An 11,237-nucleotide genomic window follows, 5' to 3' on the forward strand; every position below is an offset into this window, starting at 1 on the left:
ATTTATAAGACATATAAAAAAAAAAAAATCTTTCAATAAAGTACAGTGTATATGCTGAGAGAGTTTTTGGTCACTGTAATCATTCCTCCTTTCCTTACTGGCCATGAAGCGAGTCTTTCCTGATGCAACTTGACTGTAAGAAACATGAGTCAAAAATCCACCTTCCTCGTACTGTGCAATAATATGCAAAAGGTTCAGGTGGAGCAAATATGAGGCTTCATCTGTCCAAACTCCTCCACTGTGTTTCCTTCCTGAGCTGCTGCAGAGGGATACAACCTACAACAATGTTTCTCAACACTAATATCAACATGTGAAAACTGACTTAAACTTATTTTCTTGCTCTTAATGACTTAAAGTTATTCCAATATTCTTAAGGGGTCATACTTTGTACTTGTCCTTTAAGAGTTTTCTTAACATCCTACTGTAAATTCCACTGACGTGCTGATGGTGAATCACTTAAACCCACAGAACTTCATTTTAAATACCATTGGAGACCCAGAGGCTCCCAAAGACACCAAATATGTCAGGTTAAATTTTAAGGAAACGTGTACAGTAAAGAAGGATATACCAGACACTTAGAATATTCTCATTTTATATAATGATGCAGCCATAAAAAGTGTAAACATCATCCAGCTCAAATGAAGAGGTGAAACAAGCTTATACAGAATATATATATATATGTATATATATATATATATATATACAGTGTGGAACAGGAGGATTTTTATTACGTTAAAGTTAAAACTATTTATGGTGAAATAGAAAAAGGAAACTGGCTACCTAACACATTCTCCTCAAACTACTTTTTCCAAAATATGCATTATGCATATTTACCCATAATTGTAAAAAAGTATAAGAATATTGAGAGAATATGGACTGGTGACTTCATAAATACTATGTAAATCATGCAGTGTAGTGACAGCTGTCAGCTATCTTTGGATATGAATAAGGTCATGTGAGGTTAACCTCATACTCAAACAGTGCGTAGCCAGAAGTTTGTTTGGTGTTAACACTCTTCATTAAAGCTCTTATCTCAATTTTTTTTTCAATGCTGTGCTTGTGAAACTGTTTCCTCCTTTGTGCACAGTCTATTCTGAGCTCCTTTGTCCAGAAGCATCTAAACAGTCTTTGTTTGCAAAGACTTTGAGAACTTAAGTTACCTGAATAGTCCCAAAATAGTTCATACCAGACACGCCCCCGCTTCTTAACCCAATCCACCTGTGCAGCAGTATATTGTCTACACATCCAGCTTTAGACGTCAGTTGATTGTTGAAAACACTGCAGTGACCATCCATTGTGTTTTTAACATAATGGATGGTGTGTCTGTGAGTGTGGTTTAATCCTTGTGTACAGGATATTGTATATCTGTTTTTTTCATCAAAATCAGCTGTTAGAAATTAAACTCAAGCAATGAAGTGGTACAATTTCATTTGATGGTCCAGCTTGTCACACAGACACCTAAAAAGACTTTCCAGTCCCTCATGCTTTTGTGTTGCTCTCATGATTCTTTGAATTCCTCAGTGAAGTCTCAGAGCTTTCTGAGAGCCTGTCTCAGGGTTATTCTTGTCTGCTGAATCTGTGTTTGGCTAAAAGGCTGAGGTGTTTGTGTGAGCAGGCTGCTAAGGTATGGGATGCATCCAGAGATAGGAATGTAAACAGAAAAGTCAGGCAGAGACGCATGAATAAATAACACTTTCATATAACACTGAGACACTTTATTAGCGATCAAATTCCATCCCTTTTCCAGACTGAGATGAAGAGCATTTCTCTGACCTATAACAACAGCAGTGCAATAAATAAAACCGAACCTACAGATCATCAAAGGGCTGAATGCTCAGCATTCGCACATAATAGACATCATAACAATAGTCCAACATACAAAGACTCATACAGTCGTTAGCAATAAATAATCACACTGAATAAATTACATTCTAACAAGTACTGGACAGTGTTTCTTTTACACAGCATCTAATGAAGCAGTCTATCACTTCTACTTCTTTGTCAGGTCCTCAGATTCCTCTGGTCTGCTTCGCGGTTGAATCGTGCAGCTGGATGAGGACAGATAGAGAGAAATCAAAGGTCAATAGATAGGAAAACATAGAAATTACATTTTAAAAGTAAAAGTGAAACCATTTAGTTAGAAAACTACCATGTAGCAGTTAATTTAAAACAGCTTAAAATAATTGCACAGACGACATGCTTAAACATTGAAAGTAAAAGTCCAGAATTCCTTTCTCCATTTTAGCTTTAACGCAAAATAAAGTAGTTTAAATAATCTGGATGAACTGTTTTGTTTGTTTGCAACCTGTCTATTGGTCTCCCAGTTCCCATATCTTATCCCATATCTCAGTAATTGCTTTGGTTACTACAATGAAAACTATGAAAAGTTGTAAAAAAAAATTAATTATTCCTTAAACACATGAATAAAAGAATTTAAAGCCTGCAAATGAATAAGCATGTAAATAACACTGTAACCTATGAGTGAGTCAGACTTGCTTTTTTTAGGGTTGACAGTGAGCGACATGCAGGCTTTGTGGAGAAAGATGAACAGCCGCATTATTTGTCTTGAGGTGAAAAATTTCGGTGTATCTAAACACGTGAAGTCTGCACGTGTGTTTATGTGTGTGTGTGTGTGTGTGTGTGTTGCTCAGTGAGATCTGACCACATCTAAATGGAGTAAGCTCTTACAGCTAGGTCATCACGTGTACAGTCAGTGTGTCAGTACTGTTATTGTTTGGACACACAGGTGAATGTGTACGATCGAGCGTGTGGTTTTTCTTTACGCTGGTATGCAGTGCAGAGATGGGATAGGCCGAGACACCCCTGGCTAATCCTGACTAATTCTTCTCTAGTGGGGATTCCTCTCTTCATGATGCAACTTGCTGTATTCAATAACAACAACAAGCGTATACGGGCTCCTCTGTCACTCTCTGAGCCCACTCTTTCCTGTTTGGCTTAAGATTCACGTGAGCAGAGGCTAGACACCACCCTCCGAGGATTAAGTCCGAGGCAAGACTTTTGGGAGAAATACAGCAGCAAAATATACACCCCGGGGAAATACATGTCATTTTACAGCATCACAACATATGACATGACCACGGTGATTGGTGAAGGTTTGGATTTCCATCCTGAGTCAAGCAATTCACTGCTCAATAGGCCCTGCCCCCTTAGTTACTGTTGCTATCCTGCCAAGCATTCCATTCTACAACTCCATATTTACACTGTAAATTAACTGTAGCTAACAAGCTAGTTAAGCTAATGTAAATAGAAATCTCATAAACCTTTTAATGGCTAAGCTAACTCATTTTATATTGAGAATGGTGTCAAATATGCATTTGATTATTACATAAATGATAAAATGCTTAAAGACTAAAGCTTATGGCCAGGTTAACCTTCCAGGGGGTCCTGGGTCAAAAATTTGTTGTTGGGTCCTTGTTTGTTGTTTGGGCCAGACAAGCAAACAAACACTGTTTAATCTTTACATCCTTGCTGTTGTCTCTCTTGTTTTGAAGATGGTAAAAAATAAAACCATCATTCAAACTCTTTACACACAATCTACCACCCCATGCACACGACTTTAACAGGGCGAACCTGAAGGCTGACAGCTTTATGGCTGCTAAGCCATGACTGGGCAAACGATGTTCAGGGGGGAAGTTAAGCGAACTGTTGGGGGTATTGAGATGTTTATGGATGTCATTTAATTTGACGCAGTGTGAATTCAGTGTAACTGCTGACCTGGAACGAAGTACACAGGTGGGTCAAAAGCTCAACAACGTGACACCTACCTCATCGGAACTCAACGCCCTCACACCACGACATCACCAACAGGTTTCTGTAACTTCTCCTGCTCCGTCCCAGTTCCCAGGTAGGATGCCAGGTAGTTTTTATGTGACCGGTAACTGAAAAACACATTCACTGTGAGTATAAAAGCCGAGTATAGCTCTCGTGATTATCAGATGATCGCAGTAAAGTTATTTTGAAAGGCGGGAGTGCAGAATCAGTTAGAGCTTTGATCCTGTCTAGACAAATGAAATTTAAGGTGTGTTTTTGTTGTGTTTTGGCAGTTATTTCAAAGGATGACGGCCCATAAAGGGTATGTATTGATTATTAAAATGAACTCTAGTATTGTTTTCTGATCAGAATTTAAATTGGATGTAGTTTCGCTCTCACAGTAATAAGTTCCACTTTCTCTCCACCCTCCCCCGACTTCAGTATTGCTGGCTCACACGGGCTGTAAAGCTTTAATTGCACTGCTGCTGTTATATTTGCACTATCTTGGACTATTGACTTTGTCCCACATTCAAATAATAGCTGTGATTTGGTTACATATTGATACAGACCTTGTGATTATACAGGAAATGAGTTGTCAAACTATTACAGGAAATACTAGATCATTTAAAATAAAGGATGAGTAAGACACGCTTTCATCTATGTGGCACCATTTGTGGCGAAACTGTAGATTTCACTACTAGTCTACAATAAAAGTAAGAATGAGACATGAAAGTTATAGAGGATATTGAGGCCTGGTGAGGGGTGGTGAGCAATACCTTTATAGTGTGGGTGTGTTTGGGTGTGTTATGTGCCCTTCTGATGTGTCAGTGTGTCTGGGTGCCAAGAAGCATTTCTAATGTGTGGGTTCTAATGTGTGTTGGGATTTGCCGGGGTGTGGATGGCCCTCATCTGTATCCACTTAAAGCTTCAGTGATCTGCCCTATAACAGTTTTAAAGGATAAAGACGAATAAGACGACTTTATTTCAAAACCACTGGCATCAGGTCTCTTTCTTATTATACCTCCAACTATTGGGAAACTTGATACCGAGGCTGAAGAGAGAAGCAGGGCACACAGATAATTGATATATTGCGATCTGGTTACATAATGGTGTTGTGAATTTTGATTCCTAACTTTAATCCACTGAAAACAAGTTGTCTTAGGTTTACAACTCTAAACAGCAGTAACAACACTGTGTTCAGTACCAAGAGATCCTGCACAAACTGTCCACAGCACACTTATGCTAACCACCCCCATGGGTAAATGATACTTTATACAAATGAGGGGAGACAGTCAATCTGTCGCCGTCACTCACTTTTTGTTAAGACACAGTTTATATATTTTTTTTGCATCTCTCTTATCAATATTGATATATAATTCTGGGAAATGGGTAAATTTCGAAAGTCTCTCCTGTTGTCACCTGTCCTCATTATTTGGGCTCAAGATCCCTCACTGGCTTCCCACCCACTAACACCTTCTGTTCCCTCTGAAAGCACTACAGCCAGAGAATGAGGCCAGGTCACTGAAGGATGTCTTTCCCCCGTGTTACATCAGTCTTTAGCGCAGCTTTAAAATCAAGATGTGATGCCACGTGTGAGACACAGTCGTACTCACTGAGCACAGGTCATGAGCAGGATGGCGATGCAGCTGATGACTGACAGGACCACAGCGATGATTACCAAGACCGTCTGCACCAACTCAGTGTCACTGCCCCCCCTGGTGCGGGTCTCCAGAGTTTGGATCCCACAGCGCTCCCCGTCATAACCCTTCATACATCTGCAGAGTGAGAGGCAACAGAACGAATTGATCAGCCAAGAAGTATATTTTGTTAATCATGAAGAATAGGGTGACAGTGTAAATAAATGTGGCTTCAGATATTAAACTTTACGCAAAATAGTGAATATGTCCATTTAGTCAAAATAAGGAAAGATACCAATAAACCTCAGCTTAAAAAAAAACAACAACTAATATATAAATTTAATCATGTGTTCATGTCATTTTTGTTCTTGCCTGTTGGAAAGTTCAGCAAAAAATGATGTGGATTATTTATTCTGATGATAAACTCGTGATCAACTTGCCTCTGACTAAACCACGTCGCTCATATTCACCCACATGCAAACACCCAAAGTGAACTGACGCTGTACTTACATGCACACTGGCTCCTGCAGGCCCTCTATGTGCTTGCAGTAACCATGAATACAGTAGCCCAGGTGGGTGGAGGTGCAGGGATCCTCTGCGGTGGTGAGAGTTGCCGTGTATCCGTTGGTGAAGACCATGTGCTCGGGGTTCAAAGGAGTCGTGCTTTTGCTCTTGTGCCTGCTCCTCCTCTTGCCTTTGCCTTTCCTTTTCTTCCTCTCATCTTTACTGAGATGTAACTCTGTAGCAGGAGAAAGGTTCATTTTAGGAGTTTCTACATATAAGTTCAAGCAGTTTACATGATGAATTTTTCACATACATACATACACAACATCCCTGACTGTGACTTAATATCTTCTTTGATCAACTGAACACAGTGTAAAGCAGATAAGGAACAGCGAAATTCTTCACTTCTCCATTGCATTCAGAATCACAAATGGCCCAGCATTTGAACAAAACAAAAATCAAGTTTAAGAGGAAAAGAGCTTGTTTGATTTGTCATACCATGAGGGCTGAAATTTTCGTTGTCCCCTCCTGAAAGATCTTCATCTATTTCCAGCTCGTCATCGTCGCTCAGCAGAGTCTGGAGGCCCTCCCCAGAGGCCGGACCCCCAGTCACTCCGGCTAGTCCACTGGAGTACGTGGCCTCAGATGCCTGAGCGCCCGACGAACTGCAGACTACTGTAAAACCAACAGGACACACAGAATACAAACAGACTAATGAGTGAGATCAAATTTACATAGAGATATTTAAAAAAAAAAAAGATAAGCAATAGGGAGCAATTAGAGTCAAAGTTTACATCATGCAGTTTAATGTGGTGACCCCAGTATTTTATATCCACAGTATTTGGGAAGATCAAGAACATTTTTTTAAAGCATGATACCAAGCTCAGACTACAACTTGTTGCCATGAAGGGATGAAATGAATTATAATTATCTGGAAGTTTTATTTTTCTGCAACCAGAAAAAGGACAAACATCTTGAGATTGATGAAATGGCATCCAGTTCTTTTATTCCTATTCTATGGTCACCAGGAACCTAAGCTTGCCTGGTTACTTTCTATTGGCATTGTATTCAGAATCTTTGTCCCATTTACATCTGACTTATCCATTCATCTTAAAATATCGAGCGCAATCTGAGCCCGCTAATCACATACATGCTGTATTGACACTAAAACAAGTACAACCAGTCCATGTCCTGAACAATGCTGTACCTGAATGCATCATTCACACACGATGAGAACAATAATGAATGAAATTCAAAGACTAATGAAGAATTTGAATTATGGTGACCTTTCGCAGCATCTGGCGCTGTTATACAACGATCTGGCCTGGTAATGATTCAGATCCATCCTGAGAACCAGAGGCGCTGCACTTCTGAGACAAATTCTTTTCTCTAAAACTTGCCTGACAAGTCCTCACTTGCAGAGACATTTCTTTCTTGCTTGCCCCCGACCCAGAGCACCCCATTCCTCCTCTGTCCTCATGCCATTTTACATTTCTCCTCTTTCCATTTCATTGATTTTCCTGGCCCTGCACACACACAAACGCACACGTACATAATAAAGGTACAAGTCCAAACTTACCGAAGCACAGGAGACAGGTGAGGACGAGAGGGTTCATATCCCAGGAAGAGAGTGTTTTGTGTATGACAGTCCTGTGCAAATCTGTGCGAGGGTGTGTGTGCGTGCCCGAGTGTGATGTGTCTGTTTGTCCCCTGCTGATAGAGATTGTGCTTTGCTCTCTTTACCTCTGCTGGGTGCAGCTTTTATAGACCAACGCCTGCCTCTCAACTCTGAGGAAAAAAGAAGGGTGTGTGTGTGTGTGTGTGTGTGTGTGTGTGTGTGTGTGTGTCTAGTGATTAATCAGCCTCAGGCAACACATTTTGTACCTCAACTCCTCACACATGACAAACCTCTGTTGGAGAATAATTAGTCTGAATGAGATTGAGACACAAAACAGTTTGATGTATTCTGACTTGTTTCTGTTCACCATTAAAACACACACAAACATTTGCTCCCCCTTCTTTAATTGTTATTGCTTCCTCGCTTCTCCCTCTATGGTCACGAATAAGGCAATAATTACACCGACACACACACACACGCATGCACGCACACACACCCCAACATACTCATAGCACTCTTATCAGGTCAAAATCTTGTGTCTCCAAAGTGTCTAGCTACCACAAACTGAAATAAGTTAATAATATTTTGTTCATTGTTTATTTGGGGATTTAATTTTTTAAAGGATTATTGGGAAATTTAATGAGCTTAAAGAGATGAAAACACAAAAGTCAATCAAAAACAGAGATGCAATGTTCTCACTTGGTAACAACGATACACACAGTTTGTAATCACCATAGTGACCGGAACCGGCTGCACTTTACTCAAGGTACAAAGATGGTCAGTGATGGCAGTAAACATAAAATAAGTTTTTATGATTGTGTGATGATTATTAATTATCTGTATCACGTACAGATATGGGCAAATGGGGAGAAGACGGTCTAAAAATGTTAATGTGGCATCATGAACCAATTCAACCTCTGAATCCAGCTTTTTTACTGAGAGATAAGTCAAGTTTTACAAGATATATCATATTCTAATTGTGTGTTTCACAGTGAACATGAGGCAGAATAACTTCTGCTCTCAAGTAAATATTATTTTATCTATTGAAATGCACCAAATCTGTTATGTTATTCTATTATTAAATGTATGTTTTGTATTGTTCAACAGGGAGTCTTTCTGTGTCTTAATTATTGTGTGTGTGGTTTAATTAAATGATGGCAAGCGTTACTATTTTAGTACACTGTAACCAAGAGGACACCTTATGGCTTGGGTGGGGATGCTGCACAGAAGGGTGTGTTGTTATGTTGTTGTGTCTGCAGACAGAGGTTGTCCCATCATTCGTGCTCCGGTGGAATCCGATAGAAGCCCTCTAGGAATGCTGGGAACTTGTCCATCTCATTCCTCGGCCTCAACAACGACCAGAAGCTCCTGACACATTTTGTTTATAACAGCCGTAGGAATTAAATTGTTTGGATTATGTGTAATGGCATTGAGGATATGTGATATGAATGTGTGGAAAGTCTGACACAAGCCTGGAGAGAAGCACCTCATAACAGCCGCCCACTGTAAACACGCTGCTGTGTAGTTAACAGCGTGACGGGTAAAAACTTTCTGACACACAAATACAGCCGTATCTATTTGGATAAAACTTTGAATCATGCATTTTTACACAAACTCAGTAGCTGTCATGATTTAACCACCCCCACCTCTGGAAAGGGATTATTGCCCACATGAAGCAAAACCTAAGACCTACAAACTTGTAAATACAGAATAAATGCAAACAAGACTAAGAGTCTAGACACAAAAGCAGCTCTGTGAGGCTTTAGTTAGGCACAGTTACGCTTTGAGATAAGTCCTGTTGTATTTATTTGGTTTGTGCTGGTTGGTTATGGACCCTTAAGTTGACTGCCCTGCTTTGTAGCATTTGTCTCAGTTGGTAAAGTGTAAATGCAAGTCAGGTTAATGTTGAATTTTATCCTGAAGAAAAGAAGTTCATGTTGATTTTCATTGGTAAGCGTTATAAATGTGCAGCTTCCCCCCTTTTTTTTGAGTTAAGTGCTACCATTAACCTGCTAACATGCTGATGTTTGGCTCAAGGGCGTAGGTTTGCACATGGACGGTAGGGACATGTCCCTACCAATATTTGTATATTATATGTAATATATATGTTTGGAGTGAGGTCATATTAGATCATTTCAATGAGTCCTCCAAGAGGCTGCGTATCCAAGAGGCTGCGTCTCCAAGACAAAGCATGGAGACGGGGATGCAAGGATTTAGGCGGGCTATATGAAGGCTCACGTCATGTGAGAGTATCACAGTGGTACCTGACATTACCAGAAAAATGTCAACTGATTTTATTTAACCACGTTAGCTAGCATTGACTAGCGAGCTAACCCTGGCTTCTGTCTTCTGTAGCATAGCAGTCAGGTTGTAAACATTAAATGCTGGATATATCAAGGATGAGTTTAATTTAAATTGAAAAGTACAAAGAAAATGTCACTATGAATACTATGACTTTTCTTACACCAAACTATACTATGACGTCTTTATATCTTACTATGATTTTTTTATGACGTTTTTATGTCTTACAATACAATGACGTTTTTATGACATTTTATGCCTTACTATACTATGAATGTTAATGCCTTAATATACTATGACTTATGACATATATATGACATATATGTCCCTATATCAAGAGCAATGTTACCATATATGTCACCTATAAGAGGATATATTATTATGACATATATACATCCTAGATCACTGGATATTTGAAGAATTAAGTTTATACATAAATATATATGAAATACTCATAGTAAAATGCAACTTTATTAAAACAGAAGGCCTGTTGAATTTCTACGGTATTCAGATGCCTTTTCCAAATTTCATGTGAAACTATGCAACAGGTATCGATCCATCTCCCTCAAAACCATAAATATTGTCCTGATGAAAGGTCAGGGGGTCACAGTCAGTAGACTGCTCCTCTGGCCAACATGGACGTCTGTAAATCCCGTGGCAATCGATTCAATGGCTGTTGAGATATTTCAGTCTGGACCAAAGTGGTTGACCAAATGACACACCAACCTTACCGTATCTACAGCCATGCCATTAGCATGGCTAACAAAAATAACACCGGAGATGAACCAGCGTTACGCAGCAAAACAAATGTGCACATGGTACACGTGGACATTTTGTTTTGTTAAAGGACACGCAAGGCTGCAGCTTAGTGGGGCTTCCACCAACCACATTACTCACTGTATGAGTAACCTACTATTACTTATGCAGTAATTAGGTAACAGCAATTACCTCTAATGAGAACACTGTGGAGATCATGGCAGCATTTCCTGAACTTCGGATATGTTTATCCATGGGTTTTATATTTAGAACAAAATGGACAACACTAAGTGGGTGTGTTTGTGGGTCTGTGTGTGTGTAAGTGCATTCTGATGTGTTTCTACACATGCCTCAAACAGAGCAGCGCCTGCCGCTGAGTTAATGTTTATGTGTCATCACTGCCGTTCATTAGCATAGAGGACATATAACGATGCCTCAGTCAGGTGTTAGAAATGGCTCATTGACTCTGGTTGAAGCACTAATGACGGTGCAAAGCTAAAATGGTGTTATTGATTAACTTGACACCAGACACTACATTCAGTGGGTCGCATGATGATGCCGCAAACATACAGCATTTCTTTGCGTTATATAAGCTTAGAACAACGCTGCAACAATTTGTCATGTTTTATCTTGCAAAGAATTATTATTAC

At 39.6% G+C, this 11,237-nt stretch overlaps 1 protein-coding gene across 1 annotated transcript; it reads right to left on the bottom strand.

The window, feature by feature from the left end:
- Nucleotides 1-1,705: 1,705 nt before the first annotated feature.
- areg (amphiregulin) lies at nt 1,706-7,642 on the bottom strand. The gene is made up of 6 exons (XM_056376862.1): nt 7,492-7,642; nt 6,411-6,587; nt 5,919-6,147; nt 5,385-5,546; nt 3,786-3,899; nt 1,706-2,048 (listed from the first exon to the last, which is right to left on the bottom strand). The coding sequence occupies exons 1-5, from the start codon at nt 7,526-7,528 to the stop codon at nt 3,806-3,808; spliced, it is 699 nt and encodes a 232-aa protein (XP_056232837.1). The 5' UTR covers nt 7,529-7,642; the 3' UTR covers nt 1,706-2,048; nt 3,786-3,805.
- Nucleotides 7,643-11,237: the final 3,595 nt, after the last annotated feature.

The sequence above is a fragment of the Seriola aureovittata genome, chromosome 5 (assembly GCF_021018895.1).
Source record: "Seriola aureovittata isolate HTS-2021-v1 ecotype China chromosome 5, ASM2101889v1, whole genome shotgun sequence".
Classification (NCBI taxonomy): Eukaryota; Metazoa; Chordata; class Actinopteri; order Carangiformes; family Carangidae; genus Seriola; species Seriola aureovittata.

Bases quoted from the DNA above. Each gene is read 5' to 3' on its own strand.
- areg (XM_056376862.1), bottom strand. From the start codon at position 7,528: ATGAACCCTCTCGTCCTCACCTGTCTCCTGTGCTTCG. The intron at 6,588-7,491 runs GTAAGTTTGGAC...TTGGTTTTACAG, and splicing joins CACCTGTCTCCTGTGCTTCG to TAGTCTGCAGTTCGTCGGGC. The intron at 3,900-5,384 runs GTGAGTACGACT...TGTGTTTTTCAG, and splicing joins CTGCTCATGACCTGTGCTCA to TTACCGGTCACATAAAAACT.